A 27,613-nucleotide genomic window follows, 5' to 3' on the forward strand; every position below is an offset into this window, starting at 1 on the left:
TTTTCTCTGAAATACCCATCTTGATTAATCTGAGATTTGGGAAGGAAGAACACAGGGGCAAAATGCCATTCATCTCCCACAGTTTGCCAGGCTCACACTCTTGATATTGACTCCCCTCTGCTGATGGTGACCTTGGACCCTGGTGAGGTAATACGTTCCAGTCAGTCTCCAAGGAAGCCTTTCTACACAGCTCACAGGGCAGGAGTGAGGCTTCATTACCCACCTCATTGAGGGCAGAGCATCTACCTAAGTTTCTGGACTTCTGTTTGATGGCTTTCTTATGTTGCTATAGGCACATGGATGTTTACATTAATACTTAGGGCCATGATATAATACTGTTTTACGTTGTTTGAATTATCCCACTGTAGACTATAAAGAGCTCTTTCAGTTTGCACTTATGTCATTTTGGGTAACCCTGCCACTGAGGGATTTGTGTGTGTGTCTGTCTGTCTGTCTGTCTGTCTGTCTGTCTGAGCACTTCCTTGCTTTCTTGTGCCACACAATGCTCTAGGCACCTCTTGCAAATTTTCTGCCTAATCCCTGGAGTCAGTCTTTTCTCCAAGGAACCTAATCCTGCGTTAATTTTCATCATGGACTGTTATTTGTTTTGCTTCCTTTATTAGGTAAGACGCTAAGCCATATTCATTGTGGAAAATTCTTTTGCAAGTATGTAGAGGAATACAGATGGAAATATTGGAAATATCCCTCATAACTCGAGGCAGGGAAAGCTATCATTGACATCTTGGAGTATTTCCCCCAAGGTCCTTCTCTCTCTCTCTCTCTCTCTCTCTCTCTCTCTCTCTCTCTCTCTCTCTCATACACACACACTTTATGTGTGTGAGTGTTTTGCCTACATATATAGAAGTGCATTGCATATGTGCCTGGTGCCTACAGAGGCCAGAAGACGACACTGGACCTCCTGGAACTGGGTTACAATGTGATGAGCTGCTACGTGGTGTTGGGAACTGAACTCAGATCCCTCTTAAGAACAACAAGTGCTCCTAATCATTGAGCAATCTCTCCAGCCCCTAGATGCTGGCTCTTGAGAAGTCCTTTCGTGTTTTCCTACCTGATCTCAGCCAGAGCTAAGTGTATCCCAGGAATGATGAGATGTCCAGCTTCTGCCCCAGTAGCTGAGGCTGAAGGAGTCAGGTGGGTCTTTCTGTTTCCGGGTTCTGGACGCCTCCCTCACAGGCCCAAGAGGCCAAAAGTCAGGAAGAGTCCATCGGACTCTGAAGACAAGTGAATACACTTGCTTGTGACCCATAGCTGACCTGGCCTTCCTGGTCTCCAAGGATTAAGTAAGATAATGTCCATAAAGAGTGGACAAGAGCAGCTGGTAAGTAAAGGCTGTTCTTGTTATAATATTGTTAGTAGTAGCCAAAGAACCCAAGCACTTAATAGCTGAAGTTCAAGCTTAAGAAGAAGGGTGGCCCTCTGTGCAGGAGACTCTCTGCAGAGTGTTTTCCAGATGCTGGCTAGGAACGGGGAATAGACCAGGTAAGAATCTTGAGCCCAGGTGACGTCTCTACCGTCTGGCACTTGTCAGTCAGCGGGCTGATATCTAAGCACCTAGTCAGTCCTAAGGAATCTCCTCATTCCTGCTCATATCAGAAATCATTGCTTGCCTCCAGTACTGAGACTGTGGACTGTGGACAGACAGGAGAGCAGTGCCACTGTCGTACTTGGCTCTAGAACCTACAGGGGGAGGATAGGACGTAAACATGCAGCGTTATCTGCAGAGTCAGTGGCAGACAGCCAAGGGCTAGGGTCAGTCTTTGCTGTGCTGTGAGGGCTGGGTGTCCAAGTGATTCCTGGAGTCTAGCTAGAAACGCCCTGCTGATGCTGGTAACTCTGGAGAAGCATAAAACTACTTTCTGGCTAGATCGTCACTAGGAATTCTAGACAAAGTTATTTTACTAGTCCTCCCTCTAAAGAGTACATTTCCTGTGTCCCCCAAATTGGGTCTTGTGACCTCAGCATCACAGCCCACAACCACCCTGAAGAATCCACTATATCATCCAATTGACCAGACCACTCATCTGAACCTGGGAGCACTGGGAATAAGTGGTCCCAGACCTTAGTGCAGGCCCTAGCACACAGGAAAGAGGTATGTGTTTGTGGAATAAATGAATTTAGGTAGTCCTGAATAATCTTCCCAGCTCAGTATTTGTTTTTGTTTTTTGTTTTTTTTCGGTTTTTCGAGACAGGGTTTCTCTGTGGTTTTGGAGCCTGTCCTGGAACTAGCTCTTGTAGACCAGGCTGGTCTCGAACTCACAGAGATCCGCCTGCCTCTGCCTCCCAAGTGCTGGGATTAAAGGCGTGCCCCACCACCACCCGGCTCCCCAGCTCAGTATTGTAAAAGAGATAAACATGGAACCAATATGATTTGTGGTAAATTGTCTCGCCTCTCTGAGTCCCGGTTTCACTTCCTGCAGAGTAAATACAATGACAATTTCCCCTCACTTCAGAGGATTAAATGAGATTGTCTAAGTATGTTAAATAAGGTAACATATGCACTATTGCTGTCTACCACTTGAATGTTTCCTATGTTCTGGGGTTGTATTGGGCTGCACCTGATGTGTTTGAACTGATAAATATAGTAGGCACTGAACAAATACTCGTTTCCTTTCCCCAGAACTCACTGAAGGTTTATTCGTTGAAAAGATGGGTGGATGGATGCATGCTCGATGATGGATGGTGGTGGTGGATAATGGGTGGATGATGAATGGATAAAGGCTAGACGGAGGGAGCATCCCTCCAGTAGCAGGGGATAGAGTAAGTGTGGGGATCCCACTGGCAGGGCAGAAGGTTGCACCACTTTGGGATAACTATCTTGGACTTCAGAGAGCTCCTGGGTAGGAAGGTTTAGCTTTAATTAAAGTCTCAGCACAGTGTTAAATGCCATTTTATTTTAGTTCATAATTAACACTAATGAGATGAGCAGATCACAAGCTGCACACGTTTTGGGAAAGTGAAAAACAGCATCCGCTGTTGCCCACCCCACCGCGCATGCTATGTTCAATTAAAAGTTTCGAGAAAATATTGCAACTGTGCTCCTTGTCTTTGTGGTAATGAAGCATATTAATTTGAGTGTGATGAATACAATATTCCACTGACTTTTTATTCCCTTATCTACAAAAGTTTAAAATAATGGGCCAATTAAACCAGGGGAAAAGAATGCAGGGTTTTGCTGGGGCTCCAATTCAGCAATTCAACAACTGAAGGAGCAGAACTGTGAGGTTGCAACTGAGCCTGATTCCACCCCAGGACCACAGCTAACAGATACTAACCTGTATGGACAGATGTGGACCAGGACAAAATACGTACTGTATCTGGATTGAAGAAACTGCTTCTAGGCTACCTTACAGTCTTGTTTTCTCTGAATAGCAGTTGGATGGATGGGTGAGTGCATGGATGGATGGATGCATGCATGGATGCATGGATGGATGGGTGAGTGCATGGATGGATGGATGGATGCATGCATGCATGCATGCATGGATGGGTGAGTGCATGGATGGATGGATGCATGCATGGATGCATGGATGGATGGATGCATGGATGCATGCATGGATGGATGCATGGATACATGGATGGATGCATGGATGGATGCATGGATGGATAGATGGATAGAGAGTTGAACCAGATGACCTGCCAAGCTCCCCTGGTTCCCAAAGTAGTAAATCAATTATCTATGTATCTCAACTGACTTCCAAAACAAGGAAGTTAGAGACAGAATGTACAGATAAGGGTTGGCTCCCCAACTCTAGAAGTTAGAGGCAGCATCTTCAATGCCGGCACGTTCTCCATCTCTTTACTCTAGGGCACATCTATTTGTTTCAGAGTCAGTTTGAGCCTGGCTGTGGCCCACGGGATCTTCCCTCTCTGAAGTAGAGGTTTTCTGAGTGCAGCTGGCTTCTGTGAAAGGCTGACCCTCCCTTCCACACCTTGCATTAGAAGTGAGTGTCTTAGAGAAGACCTGTGAACCTGGCACATAGCCCAGGTATGTCTTTACTGACCTCTGGAAGGCTGCCCACTTCCACGTGTTCCTGTAGTCACTAACTGGACCTTGCCACTGTGACATTTGAGGCTGTCTGTATTATATACTATCAAATCTCTGTGTGCCCTGGCTCCCTATACTCTGTTCTCTGTCTTGTGGACATTCTACACACACACACACACACACACACACACAGAGCTACAAACCCATTTTCTCAGCCTAAAAATAAAAATCCTTTGTATGGTCCACAGTGCTCCATACATCCGACCCTGCATGCAAAATCCCCCACAGTTCTATCTGTTGCCATGGCTCCTCTTATCTCCATCCACTCCTAAACACCATTTCAACTTCAGCTCCCACCTTCCTCGGGTCCTTTACATGTGTGTTTGGCTGAATGTCCTTGCAACACCTCTCATCTAGTTAAAGCTTATTTATCCGCCATTCTTAACTCAAAACATCACTTCAAGGAAGACATCTGGATTTAAACTCTACACCAATTCCTTCCAGCCTGTGTTTGTCCCGAGGTTTCTATCGTCCCTGCTCTGAGTATCTTTCCTTCACAGTATCTTTCTTGTCACAGCCGGTTATCATATTGCTGTGCTATTACTTGAGTCATGGATGGCTCCCCCACTAGGCCATTTGCATTAAACCATGTATCTCTGGTGCTTAACACAGAGTCTGGTTCATAAAAGATGCTCAGTACATAGGCACTACATGTGTGGATTAATTAATTAGTTAATGCCCTATTCAAAAGCTTGGCCAGAGAGATGGCTTGGCAGTTTGGAGCATTCTTTGTTCTTCCAGAGGACCAGAGTTTGGTTCCTACTACCCACATAAAGCGCCTTAAAACCACCAGTTGTCACAGTCCAGCTCTTATGCATTGGACAACCTCTCCTGGCCTTCACAGAAACCTACACACACACACACACACACACACACACACTCACACACACACACGTACATACATACATACACATAAATTTTAAAAATAAATCTAATTTTAGAAAAAAGTTCTTCTCTTCCTACTTCCCCACACTGATTTTAGTGTGGGACTTCTTCATCTCAGAAGCACTTACTCTGTGTTAGGCTCCATGCTGGGAACTTAAACACCTTTGCTCTATCTCGCTCTCAATCAGCTGACCATATAACAAGAGTCACCTGACTACTCACCAACAGAACAGTATGTCATAAGTTCACAATGTTCACAATTGGCATAAGTTTGGGGCTTCCTGGAAGCAAAAGGGAACCTCCTGTACCTGACTGGGAGGCTTCACAAAGAACACAGCCCCTAAGCTGAGCCTGAAAGGAAAAGGGGTTGGTTGAGAAAATCCAGGCAGACTTAGTGCTCTGGCTAATAAACCCATGCGGGAAACTTGGAAGAAAGACAGGGACCAGTGCTGGGAGAAAAGCAGTCGAGGTGACGACAGAACCCAGGAGATAGGGGCTGGGCTGGAGAAGGGAGGCAAGAAGAAACAAGAACCAAGAAGCAGCAGCAGCAGCAGCTAGAGATGGCAGTGACAGAGACTAGGTAAAAGGACCTGCCCGTGAGACCTCAAATTTGAGGAGTTTCTTCTGGAGACACTGAGAGAAGACTGTTCGCATGTGAAGTGGGGGACTCCAGCTCTGGGGAGACCAAGGTGGACTCACACCTCTTCCCAGAACCTAAGCTGTCTTTTCCTCAGGGGGTCTCAGTGTGGCTGACCTTGCTCATTCATTGCAGGGAGAATTCATTTCAGGGTGGGAAATTTTTTAAAAAGTGCAAGATTAAGCAGTATAATCAGCTGCTGCTGAGAATTGGAAATGCAATAAATAATAATAGCGTTGAGAGCTGTTTTTAATAACTCACCAGCGTAATTTAGCCTCTGCTTCTCGGAGCATATGTAAAATATGTCAGATTGGGTGTACTGGCAAATGCCTCATTGCCAGCCTCTGAAGACAAATGTCTTCCCAGGAGGGAGGGGGATGGAGGGAGAACTCGGAGGATGTTGTTGGAAAAGAGATGCGGGAAGGCAGGCATTGTTCATTTGGACTCTGCTAACTCCACACTGTGACCTTCTGTTCAGGTGACAGGTCTCGATGGGCTGTCTTCAAAGGTGGATAGCAGCAATACCTCTAGAGGACAGTACTTCTGATCTGAGGGACAATGAGTTGTTTGCCAACCATAGGGTCCCTGTTTGCACGCCGTTGGCATTCTGATGAATGGTCATCCTGGCTTGTCTAGTACAGCAGATCCCTAGGGATGGGCTACCATGGCAGTACTTGTCTTACTTCCTTGAGTTAGTGAATGCTTCTGCAGCCACTGAAATTGGTTGTTCCAAATGCTTGAATTCTAACTGCCAGCAATTCCCGTGGACTGTCCTATTCTCTGGGGTCCAAACTGTCATCATGGAACTATCTAGGAGTCTTCAACTCTTAGGGAGACAACTTGACACCCTTGAAATGAAACGGTCATTGTCAGGCAATGATCAAACTTAAATCTGGCTGCCTGACTACCCTACGGGGGGAGGAAGTTTAGTGTGACACCTGTCACTTTGTCCCCTTCACAATACTGTGACTTTGCTTATCAGGGACTTCATTCTCCAGGGGAGAAAACTGGAACTTAGGTAACTTTTGCAAGAGCTAGAAAATAATTGTGCTTGGGGCCTGACTTCAGTTCCGTCTGCCTTTCGGAGCCTAGGCTATCCAGCTATGCCACCCTCTGCTGCCAGTTTGTACAGTCAATGCATTATCAGTGGCCTGTCACTGGCTGTCCTGGTCTGGAACACCCTATGTTCCTCCGAAGCTGCAGGTTTGTGATGTACAAAGTGTGGTTTACTCATTGATGTGTACATTAGGTAAATGGCTTTGGAGGGTTAATTGGTAATATCAAATGAATCAGAACGCTCACCTGGGAGGCAGTCACCCTCCTGGGCGAGCTCCGCAAGGCAAGTTCTCCCACCTCTGTCCATGTTTGGGGGCAGATATTCTGTGTTATGGTGCAGGGATGCTGTGTGCATCTGGGAACTGCAGCGTCTCTGGCAATTCCTTCCTATGAAGAAACGAGGGAGAAGGAAGAAATGCAAAAAACAAGGAGACAGAGAAGAGGCTCGAAGTTAATTAGCTTAAGCCAGATCGTAAGGATAGGCTACAAATGTGTGCCCTGCCGTGGAATTTCTGCTGAAATTCTGACAGAGTCCAGAGCCCCAAGCCAGTGGGTATGTAAACACCTTTACCGGCTGGTGCTATTTCAACTGACAGCACCAAGCTGTGCTCAGACTCACACAGTGACGAGCGGCTGATGAGTCATACGAAGGCTGGGCACTCGGTGATGGTTGTGCCCAGTGCCCTTCCACTGTCAGTGAAGCAGAACTCTGCTCTCTAGCCTGTTTTAATCCAGACCCCACAGCTTTGCTTCTGGGCCTGGAGCCAAGGCAGGAGAAGCAGATGTTGAGGAAATCAAGAAGGGAGATGTGTTACAAGCTACAAGTTTGGAGAACTGGATCCTGACAACCCATTTCAGGGTTCACAGAACCCTGAAAACAAGGCCAGGGGTCCTTCCAATTTGACATCCCCAGTGCATGCAATGAGGTTTTCCCAGGGATTATTTTTAACTCCAAGGGCAGAAACCAGCAGGTTTCTCTACAGTGGCCCCCCTTCTCTCTCCTCGGTCTCCATGGAGCCAATTATCAAACAAGAAGATCCTAGCTGAGAACTGGCTAGCCAGGCCTGGGATGGGAATGGAGGGCAGGAATCAGGTTGTGGAAGAGTGCGGAGGGAATGAGAGAGGAGATGGGGGTGGAAAGCCAGGCCAGCCAGACTCAGGGAAAACTGCCTATAGCAAGGCACCTCTTCTCAGAGACAGGATTCTGAAAAGAGGGCTACTAGCTAGGTGCAGCCTCTGTCTAAATTGTAACGTTGCGTTGACACCAATGAGATCCACCTTGATTGCTGCAATAATTAAGGCAACGGAGGAAACCTGAGTAGAGTCAAGCATGCTGCCTGCTGCATGGAAACCCTGCACAGGTAGCTTCCCTCCCGTGCCCTCGCTTTCTTATCTCAACAGCAGATCATGTTGTATCCTAACTGAAAACTCGATTAGGAACCATGTTCTCAACAAGGACTTATTGAAATCCAGAAATATACAAACAGTTTTAAAGAGTTAAGCAGTAATTTACAAATAAAAAATAAATAAAACCTCCTAATGGGACTTTCTGACATTGGGGACCTTCTGGTAGATGTAAGGCTTCTCTTTCAGCCTAGCCACAGTGTAAAAGAGGTACCCCAGAACTTAGGGAGACAGGGAACAACTGAGATAGGGAAGAAAAAGAGAGGAGGGAGAAGGAGGTAGGGAAAAAGATAGGCATCATTACTGTCTTATTGTACGATTACCACCATCATTAGAAAACTAATTTGAACAAGCTCAGCCTGTGCCCCCAAAAGGGCACCAAACGAGGAGCTAGGCTCAAGAACATAGAAATAGTTTTCTCATTTTGACTGGTGATGGGAATAATAATTATTTTTTTTCTCTGAACCATAACCACTTTGCAGTTAAACAATTTGCTTTCGGGTCGGATCAGGAGCTCTCTCTCGGGTGGTGCTCCGAGGAATTCTTTCATTTCTTTCGCACCTTTTAAAGAAAAGAAAACTGCAGGTGCAATTATTGGCATTATATTTATACCAACTGCAACACAACATTCCAGAAAATGAGGCTCCTAGCAAATTAGTTTATCCAAATGAAGTTTAGACAGTACCCTAGCAGGGAGCAGCAACTGGACAATTTGTCTCAGTGGCCCAAGAGCTGGGGAACCACTCAGAGAAGCCACATGCTAGCTGCAAGCCTTGTTGAGTCAAGAGCATACAGGTTGAGTAGTGCGTGTGTTTTCAGTTACCCGGATGGATGGCTCCCTCCTGTGGGTCACTGAACCACAGGGTCCCTACATTAGCTTCAGCTCACACAGCAGCAAGCTGGCTGGGGGGATGCAGATGTAACTTGCTAAAATAGAATTTGATTTCAAGACTGCTTGGGGCAGCCACTCAGCAGAGTTTAAGCAACAAATTATTCTCAGCTGAGAACATCTGCCTGGAAGGAAGAGTTGTGGCTAAAGAATGGAAACTCAACAAGCCAGAGATTTCCAGAAGATGTCTGAAATATACCCTTTAAGTTCCCCAGATCAAAACCTGCCAAGTCTACAACTATGACTCGTCGATTCCGTTTTATGGATGAGGAAACTCAGGGACTGAAAAACAGGTGAGAGAGGATGTAATTCAGTCAGTCTGGCATCCTCTGCCTTGCACTGTGATTCACTGGGGACTGTGCCAGGTGCCCTCTGGCGCTGCCTTGCTTCATTGTTGCAATGGCCTAAAAGAGTTACTGTTCCTAGTGAGGACAATGGATCCAAAAGTTTAAGTGAGATAGAGCTCAGTGGTACAGTGTGCACTCAGACTGTGTAAGGCCATATGATTGATCCGTGACATGGAAATAAGCAAGAGGAGAGATTAAAACAACTTGACCAGGTCGCCCATCCACAAGGAGACGGAGTTAAAATTCAAACCCAGGGGCTCGATTATTTGGCAGAAATTCACCCCCTGTAAGTAGGTGCATCTTGGTTCCCAGGATTCCTGAGAGACCTCACAAAACATGACAGGACTCACATGTCAGAGTGTGAGAACCATATCAGATCCTGGTCTTTTGTGGTATTAGAGGGGAAAAAAAGTCAAAAGTCAAAGGTCTATTACCTACAATTCATTGTCACCAGAGAGCTTTTCTTATGGGATCAAGCCTTTGTTTCTTATGGCAAATGCCTGCTAGTGTTGGTGAAGGGTTGAAGAAGGCCAGCAAGGTGAAAATTTTTCTCTAAAAATAGTAATTTGGAATAAACTAATGAGAAAAGTGTCAAGTTCTGTGCATGCTTAGATCACCAGTGTAAACAGATTTACTTTATGATCCACTGGAAATAAGAGGTAGCAATTTGCAAAAACGGAATTTCCCAAGTGGTCCAATGAGAGGGGAGTTTTCTCATCAAGTGAAAGGTGGCACCCTAAAAGGGGTGTGGGGGGGAAGCTCTGCACACAGTCATGCACGGTAGCGAGACTGCGAAGTGAAGAGGTGGTTCCTAGAGTCAGTGAGTCATGACGATCTCACAAATGCCAGGCCACAGGCGCCACTTTCACCTGCTGGGGATGCTGCAGTCTCGGACTCACGTGGGTGGAGCACCATCCAGGAGATCTGAGATGCACTCTGCTCTTCCTGGGCTTGAAGAAGAGTGCTGTGTGCACCTTGTAGTTTCTTGGAAGTTAATAGTTTGAGGTTTCTGTCATTCCTAAAATTTAGAATTATGAGACAATCAACTTTTAAACATTTACATGATGACACTAGAGCAGAAAGTGGAGCCACCAAGTCCCCTTTGCACCATTCGTTCCCAGAGGATCGTGACAAGCAATTAAATCTTGTTCCACGCATCTTGTAAATACTAAAAAAAAAATGCCTAGTGGGGGAATGGAGTGGAAATGTGTGTGAAGTCAAACAGGGAAAGAAGTGAAAGTGGGGGTGGGGCAGAACCCCAAGAGAGAAGGTAAGATGGAGCTATCTGCTCAGAGCTGGCATCTGAAGCAATAAACAGATGTACATGTCTGCAAAGATGAAGAAGGCAGAGACAAGAGGGTCCCCAGAGCAGCACAGTCTTAGGGGGCTGAGAGTTACCAGAAAGGAAGCAATAAAGAGAGGGAAAGAGACAGGTGTAGACAAGGCTCAGGCTAGAGAAGCCAGAGCAAGAGGCTGGCTTACTGGAGACTTGGGGGTCTCCCACACTATTGTCATCTCACGTGCCTGGGCACCCTGATCCTTGTGGGGTCACAGATGCTAGCCCTCAGAGTGTAGAAAACATACTTCATCAAGAAGACTCTGCACAGGTGGATTGGCTAAATTTCTGTCTGGATAGGTAGGATCTGGAAGAGAATTGTGGTGTCTCATAAACCAGAAGTAGTAAGGAGAAATGCTCATTTATAACTCTTGCTGTTTTTGAAGTATTGATGTTTCTTCCATGCCAATGACTGACTTTGTAATTTACGAAAAAATAGCTTTCACGGCTGGTACAGGCAGACTCCAGGGGCTGTGTTTGGACATGGTTTGGCTCCCAGACATTCAGGTACAAAAGGACAATGTTGAGGGGATGGAACCTTTAACAGTTGGGGTCTAAGAGGCAGTAATTAGGTCACTGAGGGCTCCCCCTCCTGAATGGATTAATGCTGTCTGAAGAGCCTGAGTCAGCTCTGGTCATAAAGGATTCTGAAACATTTTATTATATCAAAAGCAAACCTGGCTGTCCAGTCTCTTGGCCCAGGTCTTGCCATGTGGCCTTCTTTGTTTGCACACAGGCTCCCTGTCTGCTCTGGTTCCCTCACCGGAGTCACAGATGCAAATGACCAGAACTGTGAGCTACACAAAGCCTTTTATTCATAAAATGCCCCAGTTATTTTGTTAGAACAACAGAAAATTGAACAGTACTCCACAATGTCTTTGTCCAGACACCAATGAGACCAAACGCAGACACATAAAACTGAGATATGTAGATTATTTTCCCTTTTAAAATAAAAAACGAGCTGGGCAGTGGTGGCACATGCATTTAATCCCAACACTCGGGGGCAGAGGCAGGCAGATCTCTGTGAGTTCAAGGCCAGCCAGGTTTACAGAGCTAGTTTCAGGACAGCCAGGACTACACAGAGAAACTCTGTCTCAGAGAGAGAGAGAGAGAGAGAGAGAGAGAGAGAGAGAGAGAGAGAGAGATTGTTGCTCACACTTAGTTCTTGCTAATACTTTAAGTCCATTCTACAGGTATGTGAAGAAAAACTTCAATAATGGGTCATTCTTTAACCCAATCCCTGAATTCTCTACAGAGGCAACCAAACTTGTCAGTGATCCATTATATCTGTCTAGAAATATTTTATGTATCTGCCAGGAGATGTATATCTCTTTTCCACATTAAAATGGTAATGTGAAACAACTTTATTTTTCATGTAATAATATATTTTAGAGCCCCCACCCAAAGATTCATAAGTGTGTCATATTGTCTTAATGGCTACAAAGTATACTTTTTCCTTGTGGCCTATAGTGATAAGCATAGAAGATTTTTCAGTCGTATATATATGTATACATATATATGTATATGTTATATGTATGTATACATATTATACATATATACATATACATATATATACATATATATATATATCACCAAGTGAGCAAAGATTATGTCCGTCCATACTGGTGCATGCAAGTATGCATCCCTACAAGTAAAATCTCTGGAGGAAAGAAATGTGTTGTTTTATTGAAATGTTTGCATTTCTGCTGACTATCCAAGAGAGTGCCCTTCCTCAAACAGTTGCCAGCACAGTGTGTCTCCAAGATATGGCCTAGTGTTGCTTAGTACAGCCCTGCCCTCACTCTGTTTTCTCAGAGGAGGTCAGCTGATCCACAGAAGAGGAGAGTGCCCCCCATGGAGGTTCAGGATCTTGCCAGAGGTCAGATGTCTGTGACTCTAAGTCTCCAGTCTTCCCCCTTCAATGTGCTGGGTACTTTCCCCCAGCAAGCTTGCTGCTGGCATTCTGTGCAAGAAGAGACTGAAGTCTGCACAGAAACTGAACATTTAGAACATCCCTTTTTTTGCTTTCCCATATTCTACCTCTGAATTGTCTCTTTCACTTCAGCCCCGGGATTACACGTTCAACCTGGCCCCCTTAACTCCTGACACAGTTAAGAGACTGTTAGGAGACAGATGGGACTGGGTGTGCCGGTTTATAACTTTCTTGGTGGTTGTTACCAGAGCCACTTCATAATGTCAGGCTTAGAATCAGCTGCATTCCAGGACCAGCTTGTCTGATTTCTGCACTGGAAAAGTAAAGACAAATTGTTAGGGGGGCAAAATGAGTTTTTACCTCTGGGTCTGGGATCTGAAGCAATCAACGTCTTTGTCTTTAAAACGGTTTACACTGGCACACAAACCCCTGAATCCTTCAGAGAGTATGCTGCGAAGGGTTGCCAATTATTGTTTCTCTCTGCTAGCAGATGTTTAGGGGCTGGTTAAACCTTAGGAGAAATTACCTTAGGAAATGGGGAAATAAAAGCAAAGATTACCAAGAAACGTAGAGATTGCAAGGTAGGAGGAGAGAGGTGGAGGGAGGAGTGGAAAGGAGGGAGGGAGAAAGTGAGAGGAAGCGAGGCTGGTGGAAATAACCTTACACTTGTAACAGCGGGAAAGAAGGTCGATTTTCCAGCTTTAAATGCCTGTCCGCGCCCTGCTTGCCCACCCCAGATCGGAGATGTTGACAGAGGGCGAGTCAGAAGGGCTCCAGACCTTGGGAATAGTGGTGGTCGTGTGTTCCTCTCTGAAACTGTTGCACTACCTCGGGCTGATTGACTTGTCAGACGGTAAGCGAGCCCCGGAGCTTCCCCGTTTTATACGAACGTGTTATCCGGCTTCGATAGTTGTAAAAGTAGTTCAGGGGGGAAAAAATAAGCAGGAAGTGCGCGAGAGTCTCAGAGGATCTGATGGCGCCGGCTGCACCAATCTTCCCTTAGCTGCTTTAGCGCTGTCCGTGGTGCTGAACTGTGCCGCGCCAGCGGAGCGCTTGTGGGTCCTAGTGTTCCCTGAATGAGCAGAGCGTAAGGCATACTTCTCCCGGAAAGTGTCTGATAAATATGCATATTTTGGTAGAAGCCAGAGACTTTTAGAAGTCATTATGTTGTTGATTAACTTGCAGTAGCTGAAAAGATTATAGGAAGGTAAAATGCTAATCACAGCCCAACAATTAACTAACAAACGCTGGCTCCTTCCCTAACCCTCAACCTTCATAAAGACTCTTGTTCTAGAGCCACTTCATCAGCTGTGGCTTTAATTCCAGTTCTTAATGAGAATGTAGCTATAAATCCGGTCACCGGCATTGTTTATGATTGCGAAAGTGGTAGTGGTTTGGAGCTCTTGAGTGCCTCTCTTCTAGTTATACATAAAATACATAATAGGTTGTTTTTCAAACTGCAGTCTCTTGCATTGCTCTGCAGAATGCAAGAACTTGCTTATATGTGACTGTTTGAGTAATGACAGGGAGGTGAAAGTGTTGATTACCCTGATGCTGCTGGTATAATGTGTGTGTGTGTGTGTGTGTGTGTGTGTGTGTGTGTGTGTGTGTTAAAGCACCAGACCATAGTCCTCAGACATGTGTCATTATTATGGTGTAACCAAAATTTTTTAATGTTGAAGAAGATGAAATTTTAAAATACCTGGATTCGATTATCATATACTACATACTTGTACCAAGTTGTCACATGCTTACAAACATGTACAATTGAACTAAGAAGTTTTAAAAATAAAAGAATTAAATACCACATGAAGAAAAGTTAGCAGCAAGTTTTTCAAACTTGAGAGATATACCCAAAGTATCTGCAAATGTATTCAACATACATTCTCTGATAACTGCATAGCATGGGCAGAAGTTCTCTTCCAACAGGTATTGTATGACTGAACTCTATACAATAATGAAATATCAGTTGTATACCAATCACTTCTAAAGGATCTGGGTCTCTGTTTTTGGGGTGGTGTTTTTAAGACAGGGTTTTCTGTGTAGCCTTGACTATCATGGAACTCCCTCTGTAGACCAGGCTGACCTCAAACTCACAGAGATCTGCCTGCCTCTGCCTCCCAAGTACAGGAATCGAAGGCCTAATACCACCATGCCCAGCCCTTCCTTTAGGCTGGATATGGTGGTGCATGCCCTTGATCCAAGCACTGTAGAGGCATCTGCAGATGGATGTCTGTAAGTCTGAGGCTAGCCCTGTCATGAGTTCCAAGCCAGGCAGGGCTGTAGAGTGAGACCTTGTCTGAACAGAAAAAAAGAAAGAAAAAAAATCTTCCTAGTTTGTTTTAATCTCTCCTCCAAGGAATTTTAGAGCTAATCCTCTTAACTGAGTTTTGTGGATTGAGATGGTAACTAGACTCTGAGTCTCTTGTCTCTGCTTCAGCCAGCCCAGACGACTGGACTGTGTTAGGCCTGGATGTGGGAGTTGTTTTAGCTCTAGCTAAAACGTAGTGAATCGATGGTTTTATAACCCTAGTTTCCTGAGATGCCAGAAACAAAAGCACATTTAGAAATATTTTCTTCCTCCTTAAAACACACGTGAAATCTAAATATCTGTACGAGCAGTTCTGTGTACATAGAGAGAGGTAGCCACTTATGTGTGCCCTGTCTACGACCCAAGCTCAGCTGGCCCACCCGTGTTAACAGACACTTAATCCTTCTGTTGCACAGCATATTCCAGGAGAACATGTTTCAGCCATGTTCAGAGCTCCAGAGTAGCTACTGACTGATACTGTGATTGCAGGCATTACTCCCCACGTCCTCATGAGGGTAAGTGAGGGTGATGTCAAAACATCCTGCTCTTCCCTTCTTGTATCCAGAAGTGTCCGTCTACCTCCCCACCCCCACGAGTGCTTCTGAAGATTGTAGCTTTCTACTTTGCTGCTAGGGAGGATGTCACTCATCCATCTGACGTTATAGAAATGGGGAAAGGGTAAAGCTTAAAAAAAAGTAGGGATATTGCATTTAGCACTATTGCTAGAAGCCCCACATGAAGGAAAAGAAGGGGGTAAGCATTTATTCAGCACCTATGAGGCACCAAGAACAGTTAGGTGGATTTATGTGCAAGAATGAGTGCACCCTGCAGAGTAACACTCTGAGGAAAATAAATAAATAGTTCTAGAAAGCAGATGTCATCGTTCCTTTTATATAAGAAGACAGATTGAGGAAAGTTAAATAAAATCTCCAGAGCTGCAACAACTGTGTGGTGGAAGTGCCTGCCTCTGGAGTTCCACATTCTGCTTTATGCACCATCAGGGAGCTGGGCCAGATGAGGTCTGCAATATGTCCCTAAGCCTATAGCACATATGGGTGCGTAGGTTAGAGCCCTCACAATAAGGCGTGGAATGTCGTTTTCAACATGTATACCACATTAGAAGCTCTGTTAACTTATTGGAGAGAGTGCTGAGAGAGAAGTCTACTTTCAGGAAAGGCTCTGGTATCCACATAACATAGTCACTCCAAGGAGAGTGGAACGCCTTTATAGGACCCTGGGATCTTAGTCTTGTTCTTAATATAGTATCTTATGGGCAATGTGAGATGGTACAGAAATGTCAGGTACAGCATCAGAAGAGCTTGGATCCAGTCCTGGGCATGTCTTGCATTATTTGCCAGTTCCAACAAGCCCCTTCTTCTCTCTTTCATTTTCCTCACATTCCTCACAAGAAAGAGAAACTATTAACAATCATTCTATTAATTTCCTGATGCTGCATGCCATGTTGCTACAAATTAGGTATTTTGAAATAACAGACATGTTCTCTTTCATGGTTCTGGAGGCTAAATGTCCAAAGTCAAGGTGCTGGCAAACTCTGGAGTCTGGGGCATCTTGGAAAAGATCCTTCCTGGCCTCTTCTACCTTATGGCACTCCAGGTGATTTTAGCTTCTGGCAGCATGACCCCAATCTCAGAATCCACCTAACCTCTTCTCCCTGTGTGCGTCTAGCTTTGCGTGGTGATTCCCCGCCCCCCTTGTAAGGACAGCAGCCATGTTGTGTCGGGGCCCACTCTAATAATTTGATTTTTAACTTCATTACATCTGCAAAGACCTTATTTCCAAATAAGGGTTGGAGTTAGAACTTCAATAAGCCTTTTGGGAAGATACAATTCAATTTATAACAATTGGGGGTGTGTAATTTGATTCATAACAGCAGCAGTCATGTTCCTATAGCTGCATAAAGAATTAAATGAAAAACACATGGGGAAAGGCCAACCTTCCTACCTACAGCTGTGCTTCATCGTGCTTAACACTGCTTTGACCTGAAAGCATCCCCCACCCCAGAAGAATATAGTATTTATTAGGGGGAAAACATGCATTGCTATGGCCAAGTCCTTGGGCAGTATAATCATTTCCTTTGGATTTGAAAGGGAAGAATTGTTGGCATAGAAGTTTTCCAAATAAGAATCCTAGAAACACCCTTCACCCGGCATCCCGTGTCATCATACACACTCCAGCTTCTACTGCAGTTCCTGCTAATCAGCTGAACTGGGCACTGCTTCTACCTGAGGATTAGCAAGTGCTTCCTGGGGTGAGGTGAAGGCAGGCGAGCAGATTCTAAGTTCAGAGAACTTCACCAGTTCATTAGCTGTCTCTCTGCTCGCCTGCTGCTCGGAGGGCCAGCCCTCCAAGCAGTCTCAGCTCTACTAGGTAAGACCACTATTTTCCCTCAGAGTCGTGTCTAGCCATACCTATAAACCCTGCCATAGCAACTTCAAAAGGCATTAGCTATTTCAGGTCGAGTCACCGATTAAGACAGCAAGGCATACATCAGTGTCTCTCAACAGGGTTCTCCTATACCTGTATCTTACATACCTTACATCTGTCTGAGTTGCTCTGGAGGCCTGCTAAATCCATTTGTTAGTGAAAAGATTGAACACAGCTCTTAAGAAACTCACTAACATATGTGCCTGGATTCAACCATTATTTATAGGTTTATCATATGTCTGATATTTCATAGACTAAAATACAATGTTTGACCTGGACCTCAGAACAGTTTTGATATTAAAAAGCTATATATTGTTGATGGATCAAATTCATAGATCTAAAAAACATTGAGACCTGAGCTCTCATTTCAAACAGAATGACCATGAAGTAACTATTTCAAAACTTTGGATCTCTTCTGTCTAAACATACACAGCCTTATGCTTAAATTGTGCCTGGAACATGCAGAGATTCACTAGTCCTCTTAGTGTGCATCTAGGCTATTCTTCTTGGTGAAGTCCTCTTGACCTACTACAGCCAGGTTTATAGAAAGCTGGATAATGGCTGCAGAAAGAGACCAGATGTGAGCTGCTGGAATGTGTAGCAGTTACCCTAACAGAAAAAGTTCTTTGTGGATGTAATGAAGTCAAAGGGCCTGAGATGAGATTCTCCTGGATTATGTGAGCCCTAGATGTCATCACAGATGGTTTAAGAGGCAGATAGAGACGAGACACAGACGGGTGAGACAAAGATGGGAGACAGAAACGGGGATTGGAGTGATGTATCGGTAAGCCAAGGGGTGCTGGCAGTCCCCTGGGACCTAAGTTGGAGAAGGCAAAGAATTCGCTTCCTGTGGAGACTTTCAAAGCTGTGGTCTTGCCAGCTTTCATTTCAGCATAAGACATTGAAGTTCTGACCTCTGCTGCTGAGTATCAATTTTTACTAGTTTAGCCATCAGCTTGCAGTAGTCTGTTGTGGCAGCCTCAGGAAAACAACGCATAGCCTTTTAAAGTATTTCTTCATTCATTATAATAGAATATGAAATAAAATACATATACTTAAAAGCTCAGGAACAGATAGACCTATTGATCGGGAATGCTAGTAATATAAGGACTCAGGTTACATTTTCTCAGCAGTTAGAAGAAAGACGAGAAGTAGCAAGCCCAACCGCCTATCAGCACCAACGTGGGGGACTGGAGAGATTTACATTAGTGGTGAAGGGCAGCAATAAGAGCATATTCAGCGTGTGCCAAGCAAAACTCCTCATAATAAAAACTTATCCTTTCCCTGGACTGGAGGTGGTTAAAAGTACATACTGAGTTTGGCTCTCAGCACATACACCAGGCAGTTCACAACTGCCTATGACTCCAGCTTCTAGGGACCCAACACCCTCTTCTGGACGCTGCTAGCACACACACTGACACATGCACACACCACACATAGGCACATGCATACACACGTCATTTTTAAACAATAAAAATAAATCTTATAAAAACTCTCATGGACAAACAAACAGAAATGCATTTCCCTTCTGCAATCTCAGCCCAGATTTCCTCTTTTCTCTTCTTTCTCTTCCTCTTCCTTTTGCTCATTTTTAGGGCTTCTGTAAATGTAGTCATACTTTAATTGGTGTGTTTAACCTTGATTGCTTGTCTGCTTGCTTTAAGCAGTGTCTATGACCCACCTTCTCCAAGATATGAGAGACAGGACACCTTCACTTCCTTCTGCATTTCCCACCCTGTCTGCCAACTCTATTCATTATTTTGTCCTTTCACACGGTCAGCATTTTGATGCACCCCAAAGCATCCCCATTCCAAGGCAAATAGGAAGTTCTTCCTGTATCTCATTCAGCTTGAGGGCAACCCCGGCTCCTGTTTTGGAGGGTTCCCAGTTCTGTCTGCCAGCGTCTCTTCTTATATGATCAGGAGACATCTCCCCATCTCCTTCAGCAGCAGAACTTCCTGTGTTCAGAGTCCTTCCAGCCCTTCCCATCTCCAAAAGATACTGAGAACTGCCCAAGGCCAGGCCTTCTATCCTCCATCCCAATATAACCAACGTGCTGTCTCTTTGTTTGCCCACAGACTCACCCTACAGCTGAGAATCCCCTGAAACCAGAGCAAATTACACTGTGTTTGGAGAACCAGGATAGCTAGTACTTCACCGTATACTCTAGCAAACACCAACGAACCTTGTGAATTTTAATTTTCTGTTCACGATAGTAAACCCCGAGGGGGAAAAGAGAAAGGTGCATGCAAGTGGAGGTATCTGAATTGGACCAGACTGACTTTCCTCAAAGAAATAAAAATCATTCAGTTCATCTGTTTTAAGTCCCATACACACACACACACACACACACACACACACACACACACACACACACACACATTTGCACAAGCAATACATGAATGAATCTTTTGGGGAACTCCTCAGCATACAAAGTGAGATGTCCACTACACCCCTGTGTGTGTCTGTCCCCTTTTTGTTTCCAGACCCATGACATATGCAGCCTGTATGCCCATCCTATTATTATCCTCAAGACAAAGTGATATTAAGATACTTGAGTTCAGATGCTAGAAATCATGGGGCAGATAGTTGTTGGCATGGGATTGACACCTGACTTTTACATCAAGAAAAATGGATATAACTGTAGTAAAGGAAGAGAAAGAAAGCCACTGGGTAAGTTCATAATAATCTGAGAGAGAGAGAGAGAGAGAGAGAGAGAGAGAGAGAGAGAGAGAGAGAGAGAGAGAGAGAGAGAGGGAGTAGAAATAAAACATGGCAGGGATGAAAGAGACACATAGGTAAAAGTGAGAGAGGAATGGAGAGGGTAACAGGAAGGAGATCCTCCCAATTCTCAAGCAAGCATGTGGCTCTCAGGTTCACTTAATGCTTAGGTAATTCTCTGTAATCATCACCCATCTGGAGTTAGCCTTCATTCTCCAGGAACTCCGCATGGCATAGCAAAATCACAGCAGCCTGCCCTGTGCTTGAGGGGTGACCAGGATACAGTTCCCATCAGACAAACCAGCTCTGCAGCTGAAGCCGAATGCACACAAAGAAACTCTGGCGGGTCCCTTGGGGCTTTCGTTTGTTTAGTTTGTTCAACACTGAACACCACTGATCTGCTGTCCTTGACAATGAGCATGTCATATCGCCATTCTTTTACTTCCCTCAAGGCAACACGCAAACATTAGGCTGTGCGTAGGCTGCTCCTCGTCAACTCATCTCACCTCCCTGTGTCTGTTCTCTTCCTGGTCTCCAGCCCAAACACGTCACGTCTCTGTCCTCTCCTAGGGTCCCCTATTGTGGTGGCCCTGGAGCTGGCCTACCATTTACCCTTTCCTTGGCTTCTCTTTTAGTCTGTTGGCATCAACACTTGCCCAGCCTATGTCCTTTTTTTTTTTCTGGATTCCGACTACTCTTGAGTTTCACACACACACACACACACACACACACACACACACACACACACACACACACACGATTCCATTTGGTCACTGAATGAGCCTAACATGTGAAATGTAATTTTCATGGTTTATTGTTTCTTTGTTTAAATTATAGCATCATGGCTTGAAGCCATGGGCTGCCTTCACTTTTGCCTGTTTTTAAAGTTAGAATGAAGATGGCTAGAATGTCCTTTTCAGGAGTCAGCGTGAGCTGACTAGAAGAATGCCACACACAGCGCCACGTGCCCACTCCTTGAGTTAAAAGGCAGGGTTTGCGTCCCAAAATTGATTTTCACAGTGCTACCATACAAAGTGGATTTCATCTCCTTGACACTCACTTTTTATATCTGCAAAATGGGTAGAAAGTTATTGTCTCATGGATGTTGTGAGATGGGTGTGAGAGGGTGTGCCCTGCGCACAGAATAATGTGCACTAAATGTCACCTCTGAATCTGAGTGACAGTGATCTCCTTGAGATCCCAAGTCATCCGACTGAAAGCAGAAAAAGCAGATGGTGCCCAGCAGAAGAGGGATGCAAAGACAGCAATGCCAAGGTTAGAGGAAAGGGCCTTAGAGGGTTTACAAGAGAAAAACAATGTGACTTTATTCTAACAGGTACAATTACTGAGATTTCCTGTGTGTCAAGAAATGTTTTTAAACACATTATACATTTCACAGAGAGTTGCCTCCATATCTTCAGGGGGTTGTGTCTGGACCCCCAGGGGTAGCAAAACCCTTAGATGCTCAGATCCCTTCTGTAAAATGGTGCTGGGTTTGCACAGAGCCTCCTTACAGCCTCCTGTGTGCTGTGAAACTTCTCAAGATGACTGACACTCTATCACAATGCGAGTGCTATATAAAAAATATTCTATTATATCACCCAAGGAAGAACACTGGGGAACATGTCTGCACATTCTCAGGCAGGTGCATGAATTTTTTCAGATAATCTTGGCCTGTGATCGTCTGAACTACGGAGGACTGTTACTTCATTTGGTCTTCGAGACCGTAAAGCGAACACCATCACTTCCCCCATTTCTCACACGAAGCACCAAGAAGTGAAGCCACAGGCTTAGGGCCACACAGTTAAGGAGGCAGGACGCTGGGACTCAAACTTAGAGGTTGGGTTGCCGAACTCAGCCTTTCTAAAGAGAAGTACAATGAGCCTAGTCCCCATCTCAGGCAGAATACGGCTGAGTTAGAGCTGAGATGTCGGAGCCCTTGCTGTGGGGTCTTTACGTTGGTTTGACATGTTTATGTCACTCTGCATTCTGCCCAGTGGCTTCCTCTGGAAGGAAACCTGCAAGCCTGCTTTATCCTGTAGACAGAAGGAACAGTTAACTCAGAAGACTCATGAATGCAACTAGCACATAGTAGCTGGTCTGTAAGCGCTAGGGCTTATGCAGTGGACCCAGATCTTAACCTCCGTAATATAGGAGTCAGAAGCAGCCTCAAAGTGAAGAACGAATGAGGAAGACTTCTGCTCCTAGGATTTTATCATTTAAATAAGTAAAAGAGGTACCGAAAACCTAAAAGGAGACCCTCAAGTTTCTTGTGTGGACAAGGTATGGTTCATAGAATGCCTACCCACACACGACCTTAAAAAGTATAAATTGTCTGATGATACAGAAATAACCCTAGAATGAGAATTTAATAAAGAAAAACAAATAGAATTAGACTAAGCTCTGCCATCTGTCTCTAGTGACTCTGTCTTCTGTGAATGGGGAAATAGGGCCCATGTTCAGCATGTTGGAAGATATAGTTGAGATACATTGACTGGATCTAGAGCTGTCTACAAATACTCCACAAGGATACAAAGAGAAGGATGCCCATACCACTTTCAAGACGTCTCCCAGTGGCCATTGCCATCACATGGGTCATGGGCAGCCCCTGGGCACAACCAGACTGGCTCAGCTTTGCCAGAGTCTGAGAGGCCCCTGGAACCCAGAAAGCTTGTGCTCCCACTCCCCAGTCTCCTCTTCAGCCCCCCAAACTGCCCCCAAGCTCCAGTGTGCAGGGGCGAGGCCCTGGAGGGGGCGCTGGAATGCCACAAGACCTCACTCTCAGGAATTCAATATAGAAAACACATTAAGACCTGTTTACATGGAACTGCTGTTTATAATTATTGTTCCCTATGGGATATTCCCCCACTGCTTCCTCCAATCCTGCTTTAAACTGCTCAACTAATAGAGCTTTCCTGGCTTCCCCAGGGAGACATTCACAGGCACTAATAGAGCCATAATTCAAAAATTGCTTGATATACATGCCCTCAATTTTCCCCCCAGAACAACCTAAGTGAAGATCCTCAAACATGCAGCTTGCTCATTGGCCAGAGGCAAATAAACATGCCTGGTATTAAATATACAGCCTCCTGTTCATCCAGGTCGCCACCAAGCCACAACAGCTACCATGCCTGGCATTAAATATACAGCCTCCTGTTCATCCAGGTCGCCACCAAGCCACAACAGCTACCATGCTTGATCCTAAGAGAACCCTCTGCCACCAAGTGCAACTGGGAAGAAGCCAGCTGCTGGGTGGGACCTCCAAAGACCTCTAAAGTCTGCAAACCTTTTCTAAAATACTTCAGGTAGAGCAAGAAGGTCAGGGTAGGCACCCTCCGTGCCCCCAGAGAAGCAGGGACTCAATGGTTAGCAGCTCCAGAGAAAATGGCTTCGTCTTTCTGATGCATGAAGAACAGGACAGAAAAAGAAGTGCATCTCAGTGTTGCATCAATACACCGCCACGATGCATCAACGCCATCACCATGCACAGTTACTAAAAAGTGTAATCCGCCTTCAGATGCCAGCGTGAATAATTACTCTGGTGAGTCTCTGCATCCCTTCAGCTTTGTGAGTGCTGGCTTACCGAATGGCAAGATGGAGGTACCACATCACCACTCAGGATCACCGGGCAGTAAAGGAGGATTAGCAAGCACAAATGCATCTAATTTATCTTTACAGGCAGCTGTTCAGGAAATGTCCCTCTGTCTCTTCTGCTAACATCTGAATATGGTAGGAATGGACGCTTTGATAGGCTTGTTAACAAGTGTGTGTGTTGTACATTCCTAAACGTGCTAAAATTAGGACAAGTAAATGAGGACAGATTAGAATAAGGTTGACTTCCTCAAAATGAATACGTTTAACGAAACTTGCTATCTTGAGAGGAAATTCATATAAATTGAAAATAGCATAGATTCAAATGACTTTAGAGACTGTTCTTGAGACAGAATTGATAATAAACTAAAAATATATAAAGAGAGAGTCAACACATACTGGTAAAGTAAAAACCCAGTGTCCTCCTGGTCTCTGTGGCAGAAGGAAGTGGGGACCCAGAAAATGGAAGTCCCTATCCCAGAATGGGGGACTGGGTCCCAATCCCAGGTTTCCCACCCCACTCCTCTGCCCACTCACTCACTCCTGCTGGTCAGTGTTATTTGCATTGTTGACATTGGCAAGAGGGCAGACCATCTACATCTTGTTGATGGAGCCAGATTGGCACCTCGGCAGGGTGACCCCAAATGTCTACATGGTCTACTATCCCACCTTTCTCTGCACATGGGTAGACTAGAGGGACAGGAAAGGAGCCACAACCTATTGCCCACCCTCTGAGTACCATGCTTTGGAAACAAGTACCTGGGTTCTCACATCTATGGCACCCCTTGGAAGACCCTGGGAAATGAGTGTCCTTTACACAGAAGCCACACAGGCAGTGTGTGACAGGGATGAGATTCAAATCATTCCAGTTCCTGCGTTCAGCCACTCACCTCTCCATTTTCTCCATCTTTCTTGATGCAAAATACCTGACGTCGAGAGCCTCAGTCATCCAGAACACACACACTGATACAAATGAGCCTCCAATGATGTAGAAATAAAATTGTTTTTTGTAAATACATGGGCAAATCTCTTAATCTCCCCTTCCATAGCTATATTACAGTGGTGGACACTTTTCTATCTGGAGGAAGGATGAGCATACATACAAGGACCTATGAAGGTCCCAGAGGTAACCAAGAAGTAAGACGCAGGCTCACAGGACAACATGAAGAAGTAATATGTTGGCCTCAGGTCTTTCATCCCGGCGGCTTTTGCACACTGGCCTTGCAGGAACCACAGTCAAAAGCCTCCCAACCTACTGTAAAGAACCCCAGCCTGTTGCAAAGTACCCCAGTCTTCTGGAAAGTACTCCAACCTTCTGCAAAGTACCCCAGCCTACTGTAAAGTACCCCAACCTGCTGCAAAGTACCCCAGTCTCCTGGAAAGTACCCCAGTCTGCTACAAAGTATCCCAGGCTGCTGCAAAGTACCCAAGCCTGCTGTAAAGTATCCCAGCCTGCTGCAAAGTATCCCAGCCTGCTGCAAAGTATCCCAGCCTGCTGCAAAGTATCCCAGCCTGCTGCTGAACCTCAGACTCTTCAGACTGATCAGGAACAAATGGGAATCTGCCTGTCATCCCTCCAGGATGACAGATACTATTGCTAGAAACTGGAAAGAAGGTTGAAGCGATCTCACCAAAGACTCCAATTTATCTTTTGGACCATTTTAGTCGGCAGTCTCATGTCACGGCTGCACACTTTTCCAGGAGTAATTAGAGTGCTAATCTGTAAGAAAGATGTCTATTAAGAATAAATTAATAATAGCTAGTGCATTTTGGCTGGCAATCTGGAATGATATGGCCATCCTATAAAAATTCATGTGTTTTTAATGAGCCTGAGACATGTTTCTCAATGAACCACAGATGGTTCGTTTTTAGTAGCCTACCATCCTGGTTTTCTTCTTTGATGCTGTGAGAGGGTTTGTTTTGTTTACAAGTTACAGCCCATCATCAAAAGAAGCCAAGGCAGGCACTAAAGTGGAGACCACAGAGGAACAGCGCTTGCTGGCTCGCTTCCTCTGGCTTCCTCAGCTACCTTTCTTACACAGCTCAGGCCCACCTGCCCAGGGATGGAACTGCCCACAATGGGCAGGAGCCTTCTGCATCCATTAAGAATTATGAGAAAATGCCTCACAGACATGGCAGAGGTCAATCTGATTGAGGCAACTGTTTTAATTGATGCTCCCTCTTCCCAGGTGCATCAAGTTGGCTAATGCTATCAATAACATCTCTAGGAAGACATTATGGGCATGTGTATTTGAAATGGTGAAACAGAACTACAGCAGGTCTCTGGGAACCCCCAAGCTCTTTCTAATTTTCAAATTTCACTGCAACTTCTCTTGCCCCATAGGGAAGGAATTGGAGCGATTGTTCCACTCTTCCCTAGCACACAAGGATCCTCGCATCTTATTCCCGGGGCTGATGGAAGCAACACTACATAAACTTAACAACTAATAACCAAACTTTCATGACAGAAAGATTAAAACACAATCCTCATAAAATGGGTAGATGTAGGGTATGAAATGCATTTGATGCAGCACTTTCCACAGAGAGACTCCTTGGAGGTTATTTCCTTTCCCCTTCACACCCAGAACCAGGAAGACCATGGGAAGTGCTTAGGTATAGGTCTGTTCATAAACTGCAGCATTGCAGGACTCCAGAAGCACCATTCAAATGTGGCCTCTGTCTGTGGAGCTCTGGGTGGGTGGGACACAATGGGATATGCCCAGAGACCTGGAAACAACCCCCCAGAGAGAGAAGGCAGGCAGGCACCAGAAGGAGGCAAGAGCTTGTGCAAAAGTGAGCAGATGTCGATCAGGGGGTCAAGCTGTAGAAGCAGCAGCTCCAGAGTGGGGGAGGGGAAAGGGGAGCTGTGTAGAAATGTGACAGGAGTAGGAGAGACAGAACCTGGAAGTCAAGCAGGTCATAAAGGAGCTTGGATGCTATATTCCAAAACATAGCCTTTCCTCTTCAGGCAATGGAGCCGTAGAAGGCTTTAAAGGGAAGGCATGGTCAGATAGATATAGCTCCCTTGAAGGCATCTTATTTCCTTCTGCTCTTAGGCACCTGCACAGAATCCTCCTGCCCATGTCACACATACATGAACTCAGAATGTGCACACACACACACACACACACACACACTCCTTCCCGAACCTCTTAAGGCCCATTCCTTAGTAGTGATGGTCCTCACCATCACTTCCTTGGGGAAACATCCCCTACATGCCTACACCTTACCCTGAGCCCGGTCACTCCCTCCTCTGTGCCAACACCCCTCCTGCAGTACTTCCTGATGCTGTAACTCTTCACACCTGTGATCCTTAGGTTCTCTCCCTCATGTATCAAGTCATAGTCTCTGGGGACAAGGCCATGCCTGTCTTGGCTCACCAATGCCCATCCACGGGCCTGGCACTTGCTAGATGCTCCACAGTTCCCTGATCTTTATTGACTATGGGAGTCTTAGGGAGAGATGCCAGGTCCTTGGAATTGAATCTTAAGAAGGCTAATCCCTACTACTTGAGTTAGGAAATGTCAAAAGAGACGTTCTGAGTCTGTATGGCTGGTTGTGGGGCCTAATGATCTAATGCATACAGGAATCCCATCCTCAGGGGTGCAACTGTGCCATGGGCATCTTTTTAACCCCCATGGCTCCTGACATGGGACTTGACATTCAGAAGGCACTCTGTGAGTGCAGTTGGAGACTAAACAGGAAGCTCTGGAAAGCCCGGTTTCCAGAAAACCTGCTTCAGTTCTCACAGCAGGCCCAGGCAGGGAGCTTCTCCCATGGCCTCGGGAACAACCAGTTTTTACAAATTATCAACATCTCCCCATTAGCTGTTGCAATATTAAATTGTGTGACTGGAAATGAATGAATAATCCCACGGGCAAGTGAGAAAGACCAAGCGGCAGGATTTAATAACAAGTCCTGCCCTCTCTCCAAGCAGAAGGTCTCCCTAATTAAATATTAAAAATCTATCCACACAGCCACAGCCAAAAAAAAAA

General features: G+C 45.3%; 1 protein-coding gene across 5 annotated transcripts in view; it reads left to right on the plus strand.

The window, feature by feature from the left end:
• The window catches only part of Kcnip1 (potassium voltage-gated channel interacting protein 1), a 371,905-nt gene that overhangs the window by 304,399 nt on the left and 39,893 nt on the right, over positions 1-27,613 (plus strand). Inside the window, exon 1 of one of the 5 annotated variants that reach the window (XM_075941344.1) lies at positions 13,155-13,403. The exons of the other annotated variants lie outside the window; for them this stretch is intronic. Within the exon in view, the coding sequence (XP_075797459.1) occupies positions 13,256-13,403 (148 nt within the window). The 5' untranslated portion in view covers positions 13,155-13,255. Of the gene's footprint in view, positions 1-13,154; positions 13,404-27,613 lie in introns of those variants that run through there. 5 annotated transcript variants of the gene reach the window in all.

Source organism: Microtus pennsylvanicus, chromosome 11, assembly GCF_037038515.1.
Source record: "Microtus pennsylvanicus isolate mMicPen1 chromosome 11, mMicPen1.hap1, whole genome shotgun sequence".
In the NCBI taxonomy this organism is placed as follows: Eukaryota; Metazoa; Chordata; class Mammalia; order Rodentia; family Cricetidae; genus Microtus; species Microtus pennsylvanicus.